At 40.2% G+C, this 26,502-nt stretch overlaps 1 protein-coding gene across 9 annotated transcripts in view; it reads right to left on the bottom strand.

The window, feature by feature from the left end:
- MLIP (muscular LMNA interacting protein) overlaps window positions 1-26,502 on the bottom strand; it is an 868,816-nt gene that overhangs the window by 499,081 nt on the left and 343,233 nt on the right. For 6 of the 9 annotated variants that reach the window (XR_008402011.1, XR_008402012.1, XM_053710391.1 and 3 more), the window contains one exon: window positions 25,116-25,221. The exons of the other annotated variants lie outside the window; for them this stretch is intronic. Coding sequence is in view for 4 of the 6 variants with exons in the window: in XM_053710391.1 (XP_053566366.1) it covers window positions 25,116-25,178 (63 nt within the window). In the remaining 2 variants the exon portion in view is untranslated. The remainder of the gene's footprint in view (window positions 1-25,115; window positions 25,222-26,502) is intronic. 9 annotated transcript variants of the gene reach the window in all.

Genomic DNA, 26,502 nt, shown 5'->3' with positions numbered 1-26,502 from the left:
ACTTGAACGCAACAACCAGATTAAAGGTCAGAGTGCCTATACTCAAACAGCTAACACACACTGAGAGGCTAACGTTGGAAGAGGGAGATAACTGTGTCTGGAGTCTTGCACCTAATATAGCGACATGGTCTATACGGGAGAAATGGAGCAGCAAATTGACTTTGCACCAACAATTGAGAGATTAGAGAGAATGTTTGAGTCACTATTGGAAAAAGCTCCATATGATTACCTGATGAACAAACTCTGCACTAAGGAGCAAATATATCCTCTCCGAGAAAATCCCACAGATTCTTGCTTTCAAAATGGTGCCAATTCTGTGACGCACACCAAAACTGAGGCCGAAAACCACATCATTCCAATAATACAGCAAAATAGCACACAAGAAGATGGAGATACAAGGCAAACAAAGGCATCTTTATATGAGCAGGGTAATTTGCAGAACAAGAAAATAAGTTGCAAAGTCCCTATGAATATCGATATTGGAGGCAGCCACCCGACTATCATCACAAAGTATTTCATGGTCACGTGGACGGCTTCGGCTCAGCTCCCGTACATGAATCAGATCCCGACACATGCTGCGCCTGAGAAGAAGGCGGGCGTGAGCTCTCAAACGCCCGGACTCACAGGACTGAAATGCGGTAAAAAAGAATATACTCCTACAACACGGGAGGCCTGCAGCAGTGGCCTCTACAATATTCGTAGGGCAACATCACTTGGGACTCGCATAGATCTATGGCAAGGGGAGCTGTGGCCGAGTCCGGCCCCTCAATGTACAAGCTATACTCAGGCACAAACAAAGCTCTACGGGGGGCTCCCCAAAGCTGTGGTTCGCAGATAGAAAAGACCTGGGGACTGATTAATGTTTCTTTCAGCCATAACCAAGTAATGGTAGACGGTGGTAAATACAAGATCAGATAGTTTGTTTCTAAAGTTATAGAATTTAGTAATGATTTAATGTTCATCTTAGTTTACCTTCCTAATAAGATACAAGCATCGAAATAGTTATACCTCACAACAAGAACAGTTGGGTCGATGGATCCTCATCTAGCCACACACAAAGATCTAGACACACGCAAAGATGTATTAAGCATGGCACCATAGTCTTGGCAAATTTATCAGAGCTTCACATGGTTGTAGTTACTTAACCTAGATAGTGGTAAGACCAAGGAGTGAACGTATGGTATTTATGTTGCTGGGTCCTGAACTGTTAACAGTACGCTCTTGTTTGTATGCAGCCTAATAGTAATGTTTCATAATAAATATGGAGGTGCCGAGGACATTAATGCTGTCTATCAATGACTTTTCACATTTCTACTGTTCTTAAAAAAAAAAAAAAAAAAAAAGTTCAGATCGCACTGTAAAAATTTATTTTTGAATGTTTATTAACTGAATGATGTATTGCAGCACATGGGCTGGATGTAGTGGAGTTTCTTCTTCATATAATCTCCCCCACGTGGCCGGCGGCCGAGGCCTTAGATGGGTGGAACAACTTACACCTCTGTCTTATTTGACAATCTTGACTATAAGCTAATCTCCAAATTGGCACTACTGTACATTTATAGGCATTATGGGTTGCAGAACAGTATAAGCAATTTAAAGATACACGATAACACCTTAACCTCATAATAATGGATAATAAGATAGATCCCCAAAGATACCGAGCAACATACTTGATACCTCTTTCAAGGATCCCCAACTCAATTTATGTCAATTATATGGTGACTTGTATAAACGACCTAGTTTCAGTTTTAATGTTTCCTAAAGCAAGTTCGATTCTGGGTTCTTTCTTTTTCTTTTATTTCTGTTTCCCCCCTTTTTCTTTTTTTCTTTTCTCCCCAGTCCCCCTCCCATTAACCTTTTCCCTACCTATGCCCAAAAAGGATTTAACAGCAAATTAAATAATGACTCATGAGAGGTCTACACAATTAAAACTGGGCATTATAAGACATACACTGAAGTGCAGAGAGTAGCATAATGTGCTAAAGGTGTTATTTACATTGTATATTGTAGGTTTTTATTAACATAGCATATTGAATCAATGCGTTATGAAACTATAATGTATCTCTCTCAAAGCAAGTATTGTATATTCAATTTATGATGTGTATGTTCAGTTGATATTAATAAAGCTCTTTTGAAAACTAAAAAAAAAAAATATATAAAAAAAGTACTAAATTATAGAATTAAGATTTTATAATCTGTTATTTACACTGTCACACCTGTCTCTCTAATGCAGTAGAAAGAACATCAATTTTAGAGTTAAAGTAAAAGAAAAGTAGACAAAATAATTTAATAAGGTATAAAGCAAAGTTATTTTAGTACTAATAAAATTTTATGATTACTTAAATTTAGAGATTAATGTTCCTTTAGTAGTTCTATTGTCTCCAGATTTGATTTTACTATATCAATATACTGTATAGTTTCACATTCTTTAACTAGATTACTAGTGGAGCATTTTTTTATTGCTCCCGCTCGCATGCTAACTCTGCTACAAATAAGCTTTTTGCGTGCTTCGGGTAGCACGCATATGAAAAGCTAAAGTAAAATGTTTTTGCACGAGCGCTAACCCGACTCATGCAAAAAGATGAATTTTGAATATTGCGAGACGTTAACATATTCCCCCATAGACTTTAATGAATCCCTGTACATTAAAAAAAAAAAACTAACACCCAACAAGTCGCGCAAACCCAATCACATTTTCTCAAGTGCGCTAACCCAACATGAAATATTAATATTTCACATTCCAATGTAGTCCACATAGTAGAATATGTACTATGTATATGTGTATATATATATATATATATATATATATATATATATATATATATATATATACACACACACACACACAATTTTTCAGAATATAAGGGCACTCACAGGTCTTATCATTTCCAAAAGATGCTTATACTTTATTAAACAAGTTCAAAATTCATTCATTAAAAAGTCGACGTTTCGGCTGGTCCATTAAGCCTTTGTCAAGACCATCTTCAAAAAGGAACCATATATTAAACACCAATACCAATATTTACATACAAATACAAAAAATACTCATGTGGAATTCTATGTATCTCCCAAAGTAAAAATATATCACACTGACAAAACTTGTCCTAGTTACTTTTAAAACATATTACAGATCTCTTGTTTAGAGTTTCCCTCATCTGTATTTATCAGAAATTACTTTGCCACAGTGTAAAAATATTCCTCTAAGCTGTGAAATGATCGTTTGACATACTTTAGTAAGATTACATTTATTCAGTGTTCTAAGTTGCCATTCCAGAGCTGCCTATTTGTTGTTTGTGTAGGAAACTCTCAGAAATTGGTAGGCACTGCCATGGGGTCTTCTATGGCACCCACTTATGCAAATCTGCTTATGGCCTGGTATGAAGACAAATATGTATTTAATTAGCAAAATTCAAATGTTTTGTTGTAACAGAGGTACATAGATGATTTGTTTATAGTATGGGGAGGAAGTTAAACAATCCTCATGGAGTGGATTGAGCAGCTTAATAAAAATGAACCCAATTTTAAATTTAAAATAGAATTCAGTCAAACAGAACTACAGTTTTTGGTTATATATATATATATATATATATATATATATATATATATATATATATATATATATATATATATATATATATATATATATATATATATATATATATATATATATATATATATATATATATATATATATATATATATATATATATATATATATACATACAGTTGTGCTCATAAGTTTACATACCCTGGCAGAATTTGTGATTTCTTGGCCATTTTTCAGAGAATTTGAATGATAACACAAAAACTTTTCTTTCACTCATGGTTAGTGTTTGGCTGAAGCCATTTATTATCAATCAACTGTGTTTACTCTTTTTAAATCATAATGACAACAGAAACTACCCAATTGACCCTGATCAAAAGTTTACATACCCTGGTGATTTTGGCCTGACAACAGGCACACAAGTTGGCACAAAGTGGTTTGAATGGCTGTTAAAGGTAACCAACCTCACTTGTGATCTGTTTGCTTGTAATTAGTGTCTGTGTGTATATAAGGTCAATGAGTTTCTGGACTCCTGACAGGGTATGTAAACTTATGAGCACAACTGTATGTATATATATATATAAAAACACACAACAATATCAGCGCTCACTGGGATGGGTAACAGATACCACACAATGTGTACAATGAGACCAATTTACATATAATTACAACTTGCAATAGTATCTAGATGTCTATAGATTAACAAGACAAAAAATGTGTCTTTTTTGCTTGTTATGTAACAATGTAACAATGGGTCTGCAATGTCCTCCTTTATATTATGTTCAAAAAGATGTATTAAAAATTGAAGAAAAAAAGACAGTCAATCCGCCCCCCGACATTTACACGCTCTGCTAGTGTAGCACTATAGGCATAGAGGCGAGTTGCGGTTCATCTTCTGCTGACAAGCCCACAGCCTAGAGCACACAGTGCAGTAGCAGTATTTATTATATGGATCAGCCCACACTGATTTTAGAGTGTTCGTTCACAAGTGTGTTGTGAAGTTTGGTTTTAACAAGATTGAAGTAGTATTGTAGTGAAACACCTGTGTGACATTTGCCCCTCACATCGGGGATTGCAATAATAAACTTGGATTTTTTATAAATCTAATAGTTCTGCTTTATAAAGCTAGATATTTCCCCCATCCCTCCTCCCTGTAATAAACAAAAGGGTAAATAAAGGAAGGAAAAGATCCGGTCTGGGACAAGGAATTAAGAGCTGCACCGGAGGGGAGAAATACCTTTTCACTGGATACTCCAGAGGAGTGAAAAACAACGCTGGATATTGGTTCAGGAGAAGGCTTCTTATAGCCCCCACATTATACATTTACCTCATATTGATTGAGGTAACAGCAAGTGAGTGGTCATTTTAATGTATACATTGTCTGTCTGTGAAGCCGTAACATACTGCACCCAGATCCGCTTTTTTGTGCGCCCCCACTTTCTTCTACCCAATATATATATATTTTTGTGTGTGTGTAAAAACAGTGCCAGTTAAATAGTAAACTATACACCAAACAAGCAGATAGGAACAGGGTGCTTCAATATCAGAGCTATCAATCAACCACAACTTAAGATAGGCATTTTAAAATCTCAACTCATAAGAGTCATATGTAATAATAAGAAAATAAACAAAAACAATATGTCATTATAAAAAATAAATTTTTAATGTGGATATAGAGCTAAAGAAATTGACAAGGTATGGTCTTAAATTTCACACTTAGACCAAGAGCAATTATCTTGTAAAAAGAAAGACCAGACTCAAATGACCACTGTCCTAAATTTTATAACTACCTATACACAGGCAATTCATACGATAAAAAATATTCCGATCAAAAATTGGTCACTTCTTTCTGATGAACCTACATTACCCCTTGGGGAAATTACCGCCCCCCCTCTCCCATATTGTATATAAGAGAGGTCATAGCCTGAGAACAATGTTGGTGAAAAATGACCAATGAGGTGAACAGAAAACATGGTTACCTAGGGGTAAAGTTGGCTGCTATAAATATGGGAATTGTGTCACGTGCGAAACACAATGTTTCCAGGCACTACATTTAGCCATCCATATACTGTAAATCTATGAAATACATAATACAACATAGACTTACTTGTATGTCAGACTTTGTTATTTACTATATTATTTGCCCATGTGGGACATTTTACGTTGGTAAAATGTGCACCACCTTCAGGGAGCGTTTAGCAGACCATAAAAGTGCTATCAGAGCAGCACTTAAGATCGACACATTGACCAACCAGTTGCTAGGCATTTTTTAGAAGGTGGACACACAGTAACAATGATAAGAACTATGTTGATTGACAGAGTACCCCTACTGAGGAAAGGGGGCAATAGGGAGGAAGAGCTGCTAAAAAGGCAGGCACAATGGATTTATAGATTAAGATCAGCAAAACTGGCCAAATATGTAAGAAAAAGGGTATAAAAATATATATAAAAAAAAAGGAAGGATCATGTAACCATACAATATTCATTTAATAGATATAAGCGGTAGATAGACAAAAATGGTTTAATTGACACTAGATAATGATCCATGAAAACTGTGGAGGGATATGTTTGTTTTTAGAGTGAGTAGATAATTAATATGCTTAATACAGTAGAATATTGTCTATATATTAGTATGTAAAGGTGGTGTTGTTCCATTGTAATAACCTTACCTAATCATGTATTGGTAAAACCCAAGTAGGTTAAAAATGTAAAGTGTCATGTAAAGTATGTATATGTTACAATTTGGAAGGGGTAACATGGTTGTTCGGTTGCAATTTATAATTGTATATGCAACATAACTAGGTATATACAATGTGGCCATAAATGCATATTGCATGTATATATTCCCAGTGCTAGTAAACCCTGCATCCGTGACGTATAGCATGATGCCACATCCAATGAGGTAGAGCGTCCTTCACACAAAAAAACATACGCAGCTTGCGACTTAGAATGCTTAATACATTTAGTCTTACTAAGGTATGTCGAACAATCATTTAACAGCTTAGAGGAATATTTTTGCACTGTTGCAAAGTAATGTCTGATATACTGTATACATGTGAGGGAAACTCTGAACAAGAAATATGTAATATATTTTTAAAGTAACTAGGACAAGTTTTGTCAGCATTATATTTTTTCCCTTTGTGAAATTTGGAATATTACATGAGTATTTTTGTATTTTTAGGTAAATATTGGTATTGGTGTTTAATATATGGTTCCATTTTGTAGATGGTCTTGACAAAGGCTTAATGGCAAGCCAATGCATCAACTTTTTAATGGATGAATTTTTTACTTGTTAAAAAAAGTATAAGCATATTTTGCAAAAGATCAGTCCTGTGAGTTCCCCCATATTTGGAAAAACTATGGCCTAGATTTGGAGTTTGGCGGTAGATGGGCTGTTAACGCTACGCAGGCTTTTTACTGGCCGCACCATAAAATTAACTCTGGTATCGAGAGTTCAAAAAAATGCTGCGTTAGGCTCCAAAAAAGGAGCGTAGAGCATTTTTTCCGCAAATGCAACTCTCAATACCAGAGTTGCTTACGGACGCGGCCAGCCTCAAAAACGTGCTCGTGCACGATTCCCCCATAGGAAACAATGGGGCTGTTTGAGCTGAAAAAAAACCTAACACCTGCAAAAAAGCAGCGTTCAGCTCCTAACGCAGCCCCATTGTTTCCTATGGGGAAACACTTCCTACGTCTGCACCTAACACTATAACATGTACCCCTAGTCTAAACACCCCTACCCTTACACTTATTAACCCCTAATCTGCCGCCCCCACTATCGCTGACCCCTGCATATTATTATTAACCCCTAATCTGCCGCTCCGTAAACCGCCGCTACTTACATTATCCCTATGTACCCCTAATCTGCTGCCCCTAACACCGCCGACCCCTATATTATATTTATTAACCCCTAACCTGCCCCCCTCAACGTCGCCGACACCTGCCTACACTTATTAACCCCTAATCTGCCGAGCGGACCTGAGCGCTACTATAATAAAGTTATTAACCCCTAATCCGCCTCACTAACCCTATCATAAATAGTATTAACCCCTAATCTGCCCTCCCTAACATCGCCGACACCTAACTTCAATTATTAACCCCTAATCTGACGACCGGAGCTCACCGCTACTATAATAAATGGATTAACCCCTAAAGCTAAGTCTAACCCTAACACTAACACCCCCCTAACTTAAATATAATTTACATCTAACGAAATTAATTAACTCTTATTAAATAAATTATTCCTATTTAAAGCTAAATACTTACCTGTAAAATAAATCCTAATATAGCTACAATATAAATTATAATTATATTATAGCTATTTTAGGATTAATATTTATTTTACAGGCAACTTTGTATTTATTTTAACCAGGTACAATAGCTATTAAATAGTTAAGAACTATTTAATAGTTACCTAGTTAAAATAATAACAAAATTACCTGTAAAATAAGTCCTAACCTAAGTTATAATTAAACCTAACACTACCCTATCAATAAATTAATTAAATAAAATACCTACAATTACCTACAATAAAACCTAACACTACACTATCAATAAATAAATTAAATACAATTTCTACAAATAACTACAATTACATAAACTAACTAAAGTACAAAAAATAAAAAAGAACTAAGTTACAAAAAATAAAAAAATATTTACAAACATAAGAAAAATATTACAACAATTTTAAACTAATTACACCTACTCTAAGCCCCCTAATAAAATAACAAAGACCCCCAAAATAAAAAAATGCCCTACCCTATTCTAAATTAATAAATTTAAAAGCTCTTTTACCTTACCAGCCCTGAACAGGGCCCTTTGCGGAGCATGCCCCAAGAAAATCAGCTCTTTTGCCTGTAAAAAAAAACATCCAATACCCCCCCAACATTACAACCCACCACCCACATACCCCTAATCTAACCCAAACCCCCCTTAAATAAACCTAACACTAAGCCCCTGAAGATCTTCCTACCTTGTCTTCACCTCACCGGGTATCACCGATCGGTCCTGGCTCCGATATCTTCATCCAACGCAAGCGGGGGCTAGACATCCACTGAAGAAGTCCAGAAGAGGGTCCAAAGTCTTCCTCCTATCCAGCAAGAAGAGGACATCCGGACCGGTAAACATCTTCATCCAAGCGGCATCTTCGATCTTCTTCCACCGGTGCGGAGCGGGTCCATGTTGAAGCATCCGACGCGGATCCATCCTCTTCTTCCGGCGTCTCCCGACGAATGACGGTTCCTTTAAGGGACGTCATCCAAGATGGCGTCCCTCGAATTCCGATTGGCTGATAGGATTCTATCAGCCAATAGGAATAAATGTAGGAATATTCTGATTGGCTGATGGAATCAGCCAATCAGAATCAAGTTCAATCCGATTGGCTGATCCAATCAGCCAATCAGATTGAGCTCGCATTCTATTGGCTGATCGGAACAGCCAATAGAATGCGAGCTCAATCTGATTGGCTGATTGGATCAGCCAATCGGATTGAACTTGATTCTGATTGGCTGATTCCTGTAATTAGTTTAAAATTGTTGTAATATTTTTCTTATGTTTGTAAATATTTTTTTATTTTTTGTAACTTAGTTCTTTTTTATTTTTTGTACTTTAGTTAGTTTATGTAATTGTAGTTATTTGTAGAAATTGTATTTAATTTATTTATTGATAGTGTAGTGTTAGGTTTTATTGTAGGTAATTGTAGGTATTTTATTTAATTAATTTATTGATAGGGTAGTGTTAGGTTTAATTATAACTTAGGTTAGGACTTATTTTACAGGTAATTTTGTTATTATTTTAACTAGGTAACTATTAAATAGTTCTTAACTATTTAATAGCTATTGTACCTGGTTAAAATAAATACAAAGTTGCCTGTAAAATAAATATTAATCCTAAAATAGCTATAATATAATTATAATTTATATTGTAGCTATATTAGGATTTATTTTACAGGTAAGTATTTAGCTTTAAATAGGAATAATTTATTTAATAAGAGTTATTTAATTTCGTTAGATGTAAATTATATTTAAATTAGGGGGGTGTTAGTGTTAGGGTTAGACTTAGCTTTAGGGGTTAATCCATTTATTATAGTAGCGGTGAGCTCCGGTCGTCAGATTAGGGGTTAATAAGTGTAGGCAGGTGTCGGCGACGTTGAGGGGGGCAGATTAGGGGTTAATAAATATAATATAGGGGTCGGCGGTGTTAGGGGCAGCAGATTAGGGGTACATAAGGATAACGTAGGTGGCGGCGCTTTGCGGTCGGCAGATTAGGGGTTAATTATTGTAAGTAGCTGGCGGCGACGTTAAGGGGGGCAGGTTAGGGGTTAATAAATATAATATAGGGGTCGGCGGTGTTAGGGGCAGCAGATTAGGGGTACATAAGGATAACGTAGGTGGCGGTCGGCAGATTAGGGGATAAAAAAATTTAATCGAGTTGCGGCGATGTGGGGGGACCTCGGTTTAGGGGTACATAGGTAGTTTATGGGTGTTAGTGTACTTTAGGGTACAGTAGTTAAGAGCTTTATGAACCGGCGTTAGCCCAGAAAGCTCTTAACTCCTGCTTTTTTTCGGCGGCTGGAGTTTTGTCGTTAGAGCTCTAACGCTCACTTCAGAAACGACTCTAAATACCAGCGTTAGAAAGATCCCATTGAAAAGATAGGATACGCAAATGGCGTAGGGGGATCTGCGGTATGGAAAAGTCGCGGCTGAAAAGTGAGCGTTAGACCCTTACCTACACGACTCCAAATTCCGGCGGTAGCCTAAAACCAGCGTTAGGAGCCTCTAACGCTGGTTTTCACGGCTAACGCCAAACTCCAAATCTAGGCCTATGTGAATACTTGGGAGGAGACATGGAGGCTGTGGAGTATGTATATATATATATATATATATATATATATATATATATATATAATTATGATTACAAATGGCTATAGACACACACACACACACATATACAGTATATATATATATATATATATATATATATATATATATATATTAATATATTTTTAAAAATACTTAAAACATATCTCCCTATGCAAAGAACTCTGGAATGTGAAATATTTACAGTATATACAAAGTTAAACACTTTATTATATTTGAATATTGCATAAATATGGTGTCAGTGGCGGTTCTAGACAAATTTTACTGGGGGGGCCAAGGTGGGGCCAGTGTTTAATCAGAGGGGAACATTAAAAAAAATATAGATATAAATTTATTATATATGTATAAAGCCTTGATTTGCCTGAGTACATTAGGGCCACATTTTAAAAATTTTACATGGACACATGCTCATTAAGATGACAGATTTCACCTTTTTATGACTTTCCTTACACAGCTCAAGGTATTAAGAATACGGTATAAATTGCATCTTTAAGCAAAATACAACTTAGAAAGTATATACAAATACTTCAAGAAAATAGTTACCTTAAACAATTAAAAAACCGCACACAACACACAATAAGCTGACTAGTATTGTCTAACCAAAATTTTAGATGATGATCATGTAAATCAATTTGAAGAGCAAATTGATACACAACATTAATACAACAAATACCCATAAGATAAAACAAATGTGTTGATTACGTAAGCACCATATTGATATCCGTGCACTGCAATTTACACATTTAAGGATTCAATGGTTGGTTACACTTCCACTTTTCTTCTTGTCTACCATCTTGCCCCCACTTATGACATACGCAGATCTCAAGACACTCCCTATACCTCTGTCTCCCTTAAGCTTTTGCTAATTAATTAGATCGATCGATCATCATGTCAGTCTGCCCTCTCAGCTCTCCTGCCTGTCTGTTCTCTACTCTAAGTTACGATCTAACTATGTTTTTGTCAAAAACACAGTTAGATCGTAACTTAGAGTAGAGAACAGACAGGCAGTGAGGCAGGAGAGCTGAGAGGGCAGACTGACATCATTTTTTGTTTTCCTTCCAGACGGGCACTGCTTGCTATACTTTATTTGACAATGAAAGTACTTTAACTTTACTCCTACCTGATTTAGGCTCCCCGAGTCCCTGCCACCGCAGAGCAGACCGCACTGACCATACTTACGATAACTGATCCGGGATTACTCAGTGTTAGTCAGACTACTTAGTCTCCAAGCCCGGCTGCCGTCCACACTTCTTCAAAGTTCTTCTTACCTAATGACCTAATCGCGGCATGGGAGATCAGTTCACGTGCGTGAGCATGAAGCCATTTGCCACAGACACTAGCTGGTCAAGTGACTGCTCGGTGGTAAGCCGCCGGTGACGCCTGTGCCTGTCAAACTCAAATATATATTTTTTTTAAAGCTACATATTTGGGCAGCATAGAAAATAAAAATAATATTTATTTCAGACACCATTTCAGGGGGGCCACAGGGGGGGCCGTGGACATTTTTACAGGGGCACCAGCCCCTGTAGGCCCCCCTGTAGAACCGCCCCTGTATGGTGTTTAGCTACTTGAGTGCAAAAGGCTCCAATGCACTTATATGTATGCATATGTCTGTAAATACATATATACACATATAAATAGATACATACATATGTATACTCATATATATATATATATATATATATATATATATATATATATATACAGTATCTCACAAAAGTGAGTACACCTCTCACATTTTTGTAAATATTTATCCAACATTGGTGTGTCCGGTCCACGGTTACATCCTTACTTGTGGGAATATCTCTTCCCCAACAGGAAATGGCAAAGAGTCCCAGCAAAGCTGTCCATATAGTCCCTCCTAGGCTCCGCCCACCCCAGTCATTCTCTTTGCCGTTGCACAGGCAACATCTCCACGGAGATAGTTAAGAGTATGTGGTGTTTAGTTGTAGTTTTTTAATTCTACTATCAAGAGTTTGTTATTTTAAAATAGTGCTGGTATGTACTATTTACTCTGAAACAGAAAAAGATGAAGAGTTCTGTTTGTGAGAGGAAGATGATTTTAGCAGACAGTAACTAAAATCGTTTGCTGTTTCCACATAGGACTGTTGAGATGAAGTAACTTCAGTTGGGGGAAACAGTTAGCAGACTTTTCTGCTTAAGGTATGACTAGCCATATTTCTAACAAGACTGTGTAATGCTGGAAGGCTGTCATTTCCCCTCATGGGGACCGGTAAGCCATTTTCTTAGTCTCAAACAGAATAAAGGGCTTAATATGGGCTATAAAACTGGTAGACACTTTTATGGGCAAAATCGATTGCTTTATTTGGGCATTTTATACATGTTTATGCTTGTAATTCACACTTATAAGCTTGGGGAACGTTTTTTTAACGTCAGGCACTGTGTTAGACACCTTTCCAGTCAGGAAGGGCCTTCCCAGTTGTAGGCTGAGCCTCATTTTCGTGCCATTACTGCGCAGTTACTTTTGAGAGCAAGACATGCAGATGCATGTGTGAGGATCTGAAAGTAGTTGGAAAAGTTCCTAGAAGGCTTCATCTGGTATCATATTCTCCCCTGGGTTTGGTAAAGTCGCAGTAAAGGCTGTAGCTGGGACTGTAGAGGGGCTAAAACTGTAACCGGCTCCAGTTTCTTTATTTTAAGGGTTAAAGCTCTGAAAATTGGTGTGCAATGCTTTAAGACACTGTGGTGAAAATTTGGTAAATTTTGAACAATTCCTTCATACTTTTTCACATATTCAGTAATAAAGTGTGCACTGTTTAAAATTTAAAGAGACAGTAATGGTTTTGTTTTAAAACGGTTTTTGTACTTTCTTGACAAGTTTAAGCCTGTTTAACATGTCTGCACCTTCAGATAAGCTATGTTCTATATGTTTGAAGATCAATGTGTGTCCCCCTTAAAAATTGTGTGATAATTGTGCCATAACGTCCAAACAAAGTAAGGACAGTATTGCCACAGATAGTAAAGTTGCCCAAGATGATTCATCAGATGAAGGGAGTAGACATAGTTCTACATCATCTCCTTCTGTGTCTACACCAGTTTTGACCACGCAGGAGGCCCCTAGTACTTCTAGCGCGCCAATGCTTATTACTATGCAACAATTAACGGCAGTAATGGATAACTCCATAGCAAATATTTTATCCAAAATGCCTGCATATCAGAGAAAGCGTGATTGCTCTGTTTTAAACACTGTAGAGCAGGAGGGCGCTGATTATAATTGCTCTGTCATACCCTCACACCAATCTGAAGGGGTCATGAGGGAGGTTTTGTCAGATGGGGAAATTTCAGATTCAGGTAAAATTTCTCAACAGGCAGAACATGATGTTGTGACATTTAAATTTAAATTAGAGCATCTGCGCGCACTGCTTAAGGAGGTGTTATCTACTCTGGATGATTGTGACAACCTGGTCATTCCAGAAAAATTATGCAAGATGGACAAGTTCCTAGAGGTTCCGGTGCACCCTGACGCTTTTCCTATACCCAAGCGGGTGGCGGATATAGTGAATAAGGAGTGGGAGAAGCCCGGCATACCTTTTGTCCCCCCTCCTATATTTTAGAAATTATTTCCTATGGTCGACCCCAGAAAGGATTTATGGCAGACAGTCCCTAAGGTCGAGGGGGCAGTTTCTACTTTAAACAAGCGCACTACTATTCCTATCGAGGATAATTGTGCTTTCAAAGATCGTATGGATAAAAAATTGGAGGGTTTGCTTAAAAAGATTATTGTACAGCAAGGTTACCTCCTGCAACCCATTTCGTGCATTGTTCCTGTCACTACAGCAGCGTGGTTCTGGTTCGAGGAACTAGAAAAGTCGCTCAGTAGAGAGACTCCGTATGAGGAGGTTATGGACAGAGTTCACGCACTCCAGTTGGCTAATTCTTTTATTTTAGATGCCGCTTTGCAACTAGCTAGATTAGCGGCGAAAAATTCAGGGTTTGCAATTGTGGCGCGCAGAGCGCTTTGGCTAAAGTCTTGGTCAGCGGATGTATCTTCCAAGACAAAATTGCTTAATATCCCCTTCAAGGGTAAGACTCTCTTTGGGCCAGAATTGAAAGAGATTATTTCAGACATCACTGGGGGAAAGGGCCATGCCCTCCCACAAGATAGGCCTTTCAAAGCCAAGAATAAGTCTAATTTTCGTTCCTTTCGCAATTTCAGGAACGGACCGGCCTCTAACTCTGCATCCTTTAAACAAGAGGGTAATGCCTCTCAAACCAAACCAGCCTGGAAACCGACGCAAGGCTGGAACAAGGGTAAGCAGGCCAAGAAGCCTGCTGCTGCTAACAAAACAGCATGAAGGAGTAGCCCCCGATCCGGGACCGGATCTAGTAGGGGGCAGACTCTCTCTCTTTGCTCAGGCTTGGGCAAGAGATGTTCAGGATCCCTGGACACTAGAAATAGTTTCTCAGGGTTATCTTCTGGAATTCAAGGAACTACCCCCAAGGGGAAGGTTCCACATGTCTCACTTATCCTCAAACCAAATAAAGAGACAGGCATTCTTACATTGTGTAGAAGACCTGTTAAAGATGGGAGTGATACACCCAGTTCCAACGGCGGAACAAGGAATGGGATTTTACTCAAATCTGTTTGTAGTTCCCAAAAAAGAGGGAACTTTCAGACCAATTCTGGATTTAAAGATCCTAAACAAGTTTCTCAGAGTACCATCGTTCAAAATGGAAACCATTCAAACGATTCTACCCACAATCCAGGAAGGTCAATTTATGACTACCGTGGATCTAAAGGATGCGTATCTACATATTCCAATCCACAAAGAACATCATCAGTTCCTAAGGTTCGCCTTTCTGGACAAACATTACCAGTTTGTGGCCCTCCCATTCGGGTTAGCCACTGCTCCAAGGATTTTCACAAAGGTACTCGGATCCCTTCTAGCGGTTCTAAGACCAAGGGGCATTGCAGTAGTACCGTACTTGGACGACATTCTAATACAAGCGTCGTCTCTTTCAAAGGCAAAGGCCCACACAGACATCATTCTGGCCTTTCTCAGATCTCACGGATGGAAGGTGAACATAGAAAAAAGTTCCCTGTCTCCGTCGACAAGAGTTCCCTTCTTGGGAATAATTATAGATTCTTTAGAAATGAGGATTTTCCTGACAGAAGTCAGAAAGTCAAAACTTCTAAACGCTTGTCAAGTTCTTCATTCTATTCCTCGTCCTTCCGTAGCTCAGTGCATGGAAGTAGTAGGATTGATGGTTGCAGCAATGGACATAGTTTCTTTTGCGCGAATTCATCTAAGACCATTACAACTGTGCATGCTGAAACAGTGGAATGGGGACTATACAGACTTGTCTCCAGTGATTCAAGTAGATCAGAAGACCAGAGACTCACTCCGTTGGTGGCTAACCCTGGACCACCTGTCCCAGGGAATGAGCTTCTGCAGACCAGAGTGGGTCATCGTCACGACCGACGCCAGTCTAGTGGGCTGGGGCACGGTCTGGGAATCCCTGAAAGCTCAGGGACTATGGTCTCGGGAAGAGTCTCTTCTCCCGATAAACATTCTGGAACTGAGAGCGATATTCAATGCTCTCAGGGCTTGGCCTCAACTACCAAAGGCCAGATTCATAAGATTCCAATCAGACAACATGACGACTGTTGCTTATATCAATCATCAGGGGGGAACAAGGAGTTCCCTGGCGATGAAAGAAGTGACCAAAATAATAAAATGGGCAGAGGATCACTCCTGCCACCTATCTGCGATCCACATCCCAGGTGTGGAAAACTGGGAGGCGGATTATCTGAGTCGTCAGACATTCCATCCGGGGGAGTGGGAACTCCACCCGGAGATCTTTGCCCAGTTGACTCAATTATGGGGCATTCCAGATATGGATCTGATGGCGTCTCGTCAGAACTTCAAGGTTCCTTGCTACGGGTCCAGATCCAGGGATCCCAAGGTGACTCTAGTGGATGCACTAGTAGCGCCTTGGACCTTCAACCTAGCCTATGTGTTTCCACCGTTTCCTCTCATTCCCAGGCTGGTAGCCAGGATCAAGCAGGAGAGGGCCTCGGTGATCTTGATAGCTCCTGCGTGGCCACGCAGGACTTGGTATGCAGACCTGGTGAATATGTCATCGGTTCCACCATGGAAGCTACCTTTGAGACAGGATCTTCTTGTACAGGGTCCATTCGAACATCCAAATCTGGTCTCCCTCCAGCTGACGGCTTGGAAATTGAACGCTTGATTCTATCAAAGCGTGGGTTTTCAGATTCTGTGATAGATACTCTAGTTCAAGCCAGAAAACCGGTAACTAGAAAAATTTACCATAAAATATGGAAAAGATATATCTGCTGGTGTGAATCCAAGGGATTCTTATGGAATAAGATCAAAATCCCTAAGATCCTTTCCTTTCTACAAGAGGGTTTGGATAAAGGATTATCAGCGAGTTCTCTAAAGGGACAGATTTCTGCTTTATCTGTCTTATTACACAAACGACTGGCAGCTGTGCCAGATGTTCAAGCATTTGTTCAGGCTCTGGTTAGGATCAAGCCTGTTTACAGACCTTTGACTCCTCCCTGGAGTTTAAATCTAGTTCTTTCAGTTCTTCAAGGGGTTCCGTTTGAACCTCTACATTCCATAGATATTAGGTTGTTATCTTGGAAAGTTTTGTTTTTGGTTGCTATTTCTTCTGCTAGAAGAGTTTCTGAGTTATCTGCTCTGCAGTGTTCTCCGCCCTATCTGGTGTTCCATGCAGATAAGGTTGTTTTGCGTACTAAGCCTGGTTTTCTTCCAAAGGTTGTTTCTAACAAAAATATTAACCAGGAGATAGTTGTTCCTTCTTTGTGTCCGAATCCAGTTTCAAAGAAGGAACGTTTGTTACACAATTTAGACATAGTCCATGCTCTAAAATTCTATTTAGAAGCTACAAAAGAGTTCAGACAAACTTCTTCTCTGTTTGTCGTCTATTATGGTAAAAGGAGAGGTCAAAAAGTGACTTCTACCTCTCTTTCCTTTTGGCTTAAAAGCATCATCCGATTGGCTTACGAGACTGCCGGACGGCAGCCTCCAGAAAGAATCACAGCTCACTCCACTAGGGCTGTGGCTTCCACATGGGCCTTCAAGAACGAGGCTTCTGTTGATCAGATATGTAAGGCAGCGACTTGGTCTTCACTGCACACTTTTGCCAAATTTTACAAATTTGATACTTTTGCTTCTTCAGAGGCTATTTTTGGGAGAAAGGTTTTGCAAGCCGTGGTGCCTTCTGTTTAGGTAACCTGTTTTGCTCCCTCCCTTCATCCGTGTCCTAAAGCTTTGGTATTGGTTCCCACAAGTAAGGATGACGCCGTGGACCAGACACACCAATGTTGGAGAAAACAGAATTTATGCTTACCTGATAAATTACTTTCTCCAACGGTGTGTCAGGTCCACGGCCCGCCCTGGTTTTTTAATCAGGTTTGATTAATTATTTTCTCTAACTACAGTCACCACGGCACCCTATAGTTTCTCCTGTTTTTTTCCTCCTGTCCGTCAGTCGAATGACTGGGGTGGGCGGAGCCTAGGAGGGACTATATGGACAGCTTTGCTGGGACTCTTTGCCATTTCCTGTTGGGGAAGAGATATTCCCACAAGTAAGGATGACGCCGTGGACCGGACACACCGTTGGAGAAATTAATTTATCAGGTAAGCATAAATTCTGTTTTTATTATATCTTTTCATGTGACAACACTGAAGAAATTACACTTTGCTACAATTTAAAGTAGTGAGTGTAAAGCCTGTATAACAGTGTAAATTTGCTGTCCCCTCAAAATAACTCAACACAAAGTCGTTAATGTCTAAACTGTTGGCAACAAAAGTGAGTACACCCCTAAGTGGAAATGTCCAAATTGGGCCCAAAGTGTCAATATTTTGTGTGGCCACCATTATTTTCTAGAACTGCCTTAACCCTCTTGGGCATGGAGTTCACCAGAGCTTCACAGGTTGCCACTGGAGTCCTCTTCCACTTCTCCATGACGACATCACAGAGCTAGTGGATGTTAGAGACCTTGTGCTCCCCTACCTTCCATTTGAGGATGCCCCACAGATGCTCAATAGGGTTTAGGTCTGGAGACATGCTTGGCCAGTCCATCACCCTTACCCTAATCTTCTTTAACAAGGCAGTGGTCGTCTTGGTGGCGTGTTCAGGGTCATTATCATATTGGAATACTGCCCTGTGGCCCAGTCTCTGAAGCTCTGCTTCAGTATGTCACAGTACATTTTGGCATTCATGGTTCCCTCAATGAACTGTAGCTCCCCAGTGCTGGCAGCACTCATGCAGGCCCAGATCATGACACTCCCACCACCATGCTTGACTGTAGGCAAGGCACGCTTGTCTTTGTACTTCTCACCTGGTTGCTGCCACACACGTTTGAAACCATCTGAACCAAATAAGTTTATCTTGGTCTCATCGGACCACAGGACATGGTCCCAGTAATCCATGTCCTTAGTCTGCTTTTCTTCAGCAAACTGTTTGTGGACTTTCTTGTACATCATCTTAAGAAGAGGCTTCCTTCTGGGATAACAGCCATGCAGACCAATTTGATGCAGTGTGCGGCATATGGTCTGAGCACTGACAGGCTGACCCCCACCCCTTCAACCTCTGCATATGATGCTGAGCACAGGCACTTAACTTCTTTGGTCAATCAGGCCGAGGCCTGTTCTAAATGGAACCTGTCCTGTGAAACCACTGTATGGTCTTGCCCACCGTGCTGAAGCTCAGTTTCAGGGTCTTGGCAATTTTCTTATAGCCTAGGCCATCTTTATGTAGAGCAACAATTCTTTTTTTTCAGATCCTCAGAGAGATCTTTGCCATGAGGTGCCATGTTGAACTTCCAATGACCAATATGAGAGAGTGTGAGAGCGAAAACACCAAGTTTAACACACATGCTCCTCATTAACACCTGCGACCTTGTAACACTAAAGAGTTACATGACACCGGGCAGGGAAAATGGCTAATTGGGTCCAATTTGGACATTTCCACTTAGGGGTGTACTAATTTTTGTTGCCAACAGTGTAGACATTAATGGCTGTGTGTTGAGTTATTTTGAAGGGACAACAATTTTACACTGTTATACAGGATGTACACTCACTACTTTAATGTGTAGCAAATTCTTTAAATACATATACACATATAAATACATATGTATAAACATATAAAGATATAAAAATACAATGTGCTATTTCATGAAGGATATATGAAATGTCCGTTTGAAACCCAAGTGGAGGAATTACTGACAGTTTCCAAGGATTGCACCACAAAAAGAAACAGACACAGCAATGGTGAAATACTGTGATGTATTCAGGTGAGAAATAATAGTAAGTATAATACTCACATACCCTAGAGCTTCACATCAAGCTCTAGATATAAACACTCAGGTGAGACTCCTAACAGAGACAATGAAGTGGAGCTTGTCTGGATACTTTAAAATGTTTATTGAAACAAAAGTGGAAATCACCAGGCTTACATGAGAACTTGACCAAAGCAAGAACCCCCGCAGACACAGACAGTTATAGAACAAACAATGAGGCCCATTTATCAAGCTCTGAATGGAGCTTGTGGGCCCGTGTTTCTGGTGAGTCTTCAGACTCACCAGAAACAGCAGTTATGAAGCAGCTGTCACAAAGACCCAATCGAGTACGATCGGGTTGATTGACACCTCCCAGCTGGCGGCCGATTGGCCGCAAATCTGCAGGGGGCGGCATTGCACTAGCAGCTCTTGTGAGATGCTGGTGTAATGCTGAATATGGAGAGCCGCATGCTCGCCGCATTCAGCGAGGTCTGTCAGACCTAATCCGCACTGTCATTTGATAAATTAGCCTCATAGTTTCTAGTGGCAGTTAGTGGTTCAGATGCTAAGTAGCCGCCCAAACGGTGACGTCACACAATGTACTCAGACGTACTTTTTACCAATTAACGTTTTGCTTTTTCAACGTGCCACTCGTAATCTAGCTATAAATGGGTTGCCATAATTTACTTAAATGTAAATTTTAAAAATCACGTTTTTACTACCCCATACACTTTTATATTGAAATGATTAGTTTGTTCTAGGTATAGTCTAATGAAATATGGCCCTGTAAGTAGCATCTGCTGTTTAACTTCATGCCTGACATTACTTATTAAGTCATTTCATAGTGATATCGTTTTTCATTTTAACAATTTTATCAAGTAAGAAAAAAGATATAAACAATGCCTTATGTAGGACATTTTTTTTTTAACACATCATTTTTATTAGGGAAAAACAGAACGCACAAACAGTATAAGCATCCAGTATACAAATTACAAATAATAAGCAGAATTGTGGTGATTTACAAGATATGAGGTGAATGAGAACATAATCACGCAAGGTGTTATCGTCTGGTACAGGTAGACATTTCTGCTAGGTATTAAGATATAAATAGGTAAAGAAACAATCTCTGCACGTGTCTGTCACTCCCAAACATTTTATTGATTTTAAACCAGAACGTCCCTAAATTCTCTAACTAACTATATTTAATAATCTGCACTACTACTAGCCTGTCCGAGAGTCCCAATGTGGGACAGGTTGATGTCGATGTTGAGGCCTGGCAGAAGAGAAGAAGAAAAAAAAAAAGGGGGGGAAGGGGGGGGGAGAGGAAAGAAGGAAGGGGGGGAGGGCAGGAGGGAAGAAGGACCCGAGAACAGTGAGAAATGATATGAGAATGTGTGAGAAGAGTATTGTAAGACCTGGTATTATTTCTCTAACTACCTTCATGAAACAAGTGGACCCAGTCTCCTCTTAGAGTGCTCTACATGAAAATCACAGAGTCTTTGAATGGTCTGAGAATTAGCCTTTGTATTTCCAACACAAAGGTGAGAATTAGTCTGCGCCACTTGCGCAAAAACAGGTTAGTCTGTCCTGGACATCCAGTCTTACGTCCATTTGTTCAATGAATAATTGGGATTGTAGCAGGTTTTTAAAACCTTTAAAAGAGGGGCCTACCATTGCTATCCAGTGTTTTAGTATATGTTTTCTAGCCACTAAGATAATTAAGCTCAGTACCGAGTCATGTTGTTTATACCGTTCATCCCAGCGCAAAAATATAATAGTTTCAGGTCGTATGTCAAGCTGTATCTGAAGTTTTTCTTTCAACCAGAATTGTATTTTACCCCAATATTGCCTAATCGGAGGGCAGTCCCATATATAGTGCAAGAGACTAGGGTTATCTAATGCACACTTAGAGCATTTATTCGTGTAGGTAGGTACCCATTTAGCCAAGACCCTCGTGTGAAATGTGCCCTGTGTTAGAAGCGTACTTGGGATTCTCTAAACGTAGCTGATAGAGATGCTTTCCTAGTTTTTTCCATACTGTTCCGTATCTCTGCCCATGTAACCTCTTCTAAACCCTCCCTGACCCAGCCCACCTGTATAGACGGCTGAAGCTCTGAAAGGTGATGTTGCAATAGAGTTTGATAAATTTCTGAGAGAGAGAACCTGCCCATGGTGTACAGTGATTGTGTGAGATGGAAAGGGTCCCCCTCCCAAAAATCTGCTGTGTCTCTGACCAGTGCCCCAACATAGTGACGTACTTGGAGGAAGGCATAAAAGTGGGTTCTTGGTAAGCCATAATCTCTTTGTAAGGTACCAAATGACTTGACTGTTTTAGTTAGTGGATCAAATAAGTGTTTGAGTGACTTTATCCCTTTATCCTCCTAAACCTTAAAGGGCAGGGTGTCAGATCCTGATGGGAAGTCTGGGTTTTTCCTAATAGGTAGATAGAGCGAGGCATGACAAGTTTTACCTAGGTATCTGTGGGCAAGATGCCAGGCCTTCAAAGGGTCTTTGAACAGAATGCTAAGGCCCAGGGTCTTCAAGGACCTCGGGTCTTCCACATGTGGAAGGTAAGCCAGGGACACGTCCCCCAGCACTGCCTGCTCCAAGTTCGGGCGACAAAAATGATGGGTGCCTACCTGCTAGTCCACTACCAGACGGATCAATACGGCCCAGTTATAGAGCCTAAAATCTGGAAGTGCCAAACCTCCATTAAAGAAAGTCATATTAAGTTTATCTCTCGAAATCCGCAATTTTTTCCCCTGCCAGATGAACCTTCATACTGCAGAGTTTAAGAGCTTGAGATCAGGCTTATTCAAGAGCAGGGGAAGCATGAGAAGTGGGTTTTGGACTCGGGGGAGTACCACCATTTTAAGTAAGGCAATTCTTCCTGACCACGACAATGGCAGAGATCTCCAACTATTCATTTGAGAGTGTAGTTTAGCACATATGGGGGTTAGATTGTCAGCATATAGCCTATTAGGGTTAGCAGAGATCTTAATACCGAGGTAGGTGATATCATGCTTAGCCACTGTGAAGGGGTAGTCCCCATCAGATCCTGCTTTTCTATTTAGCCAAAGGATCTCCGATTTTTGTACGTTTACTCTATATCCTGAGAATAGGCCAAAGTTCTTAAGGTTATTCATGATATCAGGCAGGTGCTTCTGAGGATCCTGCACGAAAAGAAGCATATCATCTGCTTATAGTGCCAGATGTTGTGGTGCTCCTGCTATATCAATGCCCTGAAAATCCTGCCGTAATTTGATGGCCAGGGGCTCTAGCGCTATATTAAAGAGCAGAGGTGACAAGGGGCACCCCTGTCTTGTACCCCTGTGTAGCTGGAAGTCAGGTGAGAAAACATTATTCACAATGACATTCGCAGTGGGTGAGTGATATAGGTTTTTAATAAGAGTGAGGAAGGGGCCAGAGAAGTTAGCCCGGGTCATGGTGTCGAAAAGGTGGCCCCACTCCACTCGGTCGAAGGCCTTCTCTGAGTCAAGTGACAGCAGGAAGGCCTCCGGGCCATCCATCCCTGTACGAATCCCAGAGCCAGACCAGAAGTGGTGGACTATCTGTAGGACCCTGCGTACATTAACCACTGAAGAACGTGCATGCATGAAGCCCGACTGGTCCTCATGGATGATGGCAGGTAAAATAAATTTTAGTCTCTCGGCGAACAATTTAGTAAGGATCTTATAGTCCGAATTCAGCAGGGAGATTGGCCTATAAGATTTCGGCAACAATCAGTCTTTACCTGCTTTATGAATCAATGTGATAGAGGCTGATAAGAATTCTGGGGAGGGTGTCGTCACCTCTCTGAGATAGGTGGTAAACAGATCCATGAGGGAGGGGGCCACCTGTGGTTTAAGTAGGCGGTAAAATTCGATCGGCAACCCGTCGGAACCGGGTGCCTTACCCAAAGACATGGTCATGATAGTTCTCTCAACCTCCTCCCTCTCTATCGACGCATTCAGTTTGTTCAATTGCTCCTCAGAGATTTTTGGGAACATAATAGACTCCCAGAATCGGTCTCTCACCTCATTCCCTGAGGGGAGTTCACTTGCGTATAGGGTAGAATAATAGGAGGCAAAAGCCTCCGCTATCATTTTAGAGTCTCTAAGCACCTTGCCTCCCGACTTTAATGCTGCAATGTGTTTAGAGGAGTTATTGAGCTTTACTAGGGTAGCTAAAAGTTTCCCTGATTTGTCCCGGTAACGATAATATTTACCTCGGGTCCAGAGGAGCGCCTGCGAGGCATGATGAGCGAGAAGTGCATCATATTCTGTTTTGACACCAACATATATACGATAGGAACTATTGGAGGGGGTAGTGCAGTACTCGCGGTAAGCATCCGCCAGGCTATTTCTTAGTCTCTTGATCTTTTCCAAGCATTGTTTCTTTCTACGAGCTAAGTATGCAATAATATCACCAGAAAGCACCACTTTAGCCGCAGTCCAGAAAAGTTCTGGAGTGTGTATGTGTTGAATGTTGTTTGCTATGGGGGCATGATCTGAGACAATAACCTCACCAATTTTTGTATCAATAATTTGGGTGACTAGAGAATTTTAAATTATGAAGAGGTCAATGCGCAACATGGAGGACGAGATATGCATGTATAGTCTCTGCCATCTGGGTTAAGCCGTCACCAGATATCTAGAACATCCAGGGTGCCCTCAAAAACATCTCTTTCAAATTTATCTGACACCTTAGGCAGGCTCCTCGCTGCACATCTGCTGGGATCTTTAAGCCTGTCACAGTGAGGGTTTGGGGCCAGGTTGAAATCCCCTCCCAGAATGATATGAGTGCCCAGAAAAGGTGTGAGTGTAGTCAGTATGGAGTCCCAGAATTTCCTATTCTTTTTGATTGGGGCGTAAATGTTACATAATGTGTAAATATTATCTGAGGTGCTGATCTGTACAACAATGTATCTACCCTTGGGGTCTTTAAGTACATCTAAAACCTCATAATCCAATTGTTTACCAAAAAGTATCGCTACCCCTCTGCTGGCTGTCTTGTACGAGGCATATTGTACTTTTCCCACCCAATCAGTCCGCAATTTGTTATGCTCTGAATCCGAGAGGTGCGTCTCTTGTAGAAACACAATCTCTGCCCATTTTTTCCTGAGGTGAGTCAGGATCGACTTCCTCTTAATAGGGGAATGAATTCCCCCTATGTTCCAGGAATATAAATTAAATGTTATTTAATATTGACGATCTTCGAGTGAAGGCCACATGTGTAGGTAAAGGGGCTGCATAGTTTGTACAGCAAAGCAGGGAGAAGAAGTGACACCAGGCAAGGGATGAGAGCGTAAGTAGAGGGGAGAGGGGAAGAGAGGAGGGGAGAAGTAAAGAAGGGGAGAGGAGAGGGGGGGAGAAAAAAAAAAGGGGGGGTCACACACCTCACGTTCGTGACCCTCCGTGGCGTGTGTAAAGGCTCCCGGTTCAGCCTCACAGCACACCATTCCCCCGCCAGGCCTCGCCAATCGGACAGTCTTAGCTGCTGTGCTGTGAAAAGATTCAAGTTTGTCATTGAAATCCATTTTAGTACATCTTTTATATCATAACCAATAAAAGTTAGTGTGTTGTGACAAAAACATTTTCCTTTATGTTCGCACTTAAATAGCAATAGTGCAAAAAAAACAACCCAAACAAAAAACATAAAACATTTCTTGTAAAACTGTAGCTGTTGTGCTAAAAAGAAACTCAAATTTGTCAATGAACTCCATTGTAGTACATCTTTTGTGTTATAACCAGTAATAAGTAATGCGTTGTAGCATAAACATTTTTATTTATACTGGCATCTAGATAGAAGTAGTGTCCAAGAGACAACTCTAACAATAAACTCAAAACATTTCTTGTTAAACTGTGTTAAAAAAACATCCTGATCGACCTTCACTACCTCTTGTCTGAGGTCTAAGCTGAATCCCACCCTCCCAAATCCTGTTTGTGGGCCTAGGACATAAAATCCCAGCCATATCAGAAGGTTTCCCTAGGAGGAACCTCAGTAGGCATATAATCAACTGGGTCAGGGTCATTACCAAACCAGCCATTATGTTAAAGTAAAGATTATATTATTAAACAGACTTAGATATTATTATATTAGTCCTGCTAGACCCTCTCAGCCCTCCTCCCCCCTCATTTGTCTCTGTGGGCTGCGCGTGGGACTGCGTACAAGGGGCTCATATTTGTCAAGAAACTCCTTGTGGAGCTGGGAGCAGAGGGGCGAGAACTCCCTGCGGCGTCTCATAAGATCTGCAGAGTAGTCCTGAAATAATAGCAATCTCGCATTCTCAAACACCAGCTCATGTAACTTTTTGTATGCTCTCAGGATGGCTGTTTTGGTCTGAAAATGCAAGAACTTTATCATTATGGGGCGGGGTTGTGCTAAGTTCTGTCCTTCTCTGTCCGTGCCCACTCTGTGTGCCCTCTCCACCCCTCAAATTAGGTCTTTGGTAGATATGTTTAACAGAGGTGGCAGTGTGTTTTCTACAAAATGAATTAAGTCAGATTGCTTGATGGATTCGGGGAGGCCAAGGAGATGCATATTATTGCGCCTCAATCTATTTTCTAGATCATCTATTTTCAGTTGGAGGGTTGTGGCTTGCCTCTCCAGTTGTTCTATCTTGCTAGTGTTAGTAACATTGGAATCCTCCAGGTCAGATATTCTGCCCTCCGCCTCCCCCATCCTGGTCGAGAACTTGCTTAACCTCACCCGCAAGGGTGTCTACTCCCCTCTGAAGATTATCAATTTTAGGCATGAAAAGCATGGTTATTTGTTTGACAATG

This window comes from Bombina bombina, chromosome 4, assembly GCF_027579735.1.
Source record: "Bombina bombina isolate aBomBom1 chromosome 4, aBomBom1.pri, whole genome shotgun sequence".
NCBI lineage: Eukaryota > Metazoa > Chordata > Amphibia > Anura > Bombinatoridae > Bombina > Bombina bombina.
The sequence above is the reverse complement of the archived record's forward strand: the minus strand, read 5'-3'. Positions and strand labels throughout refer to the sequence as shown.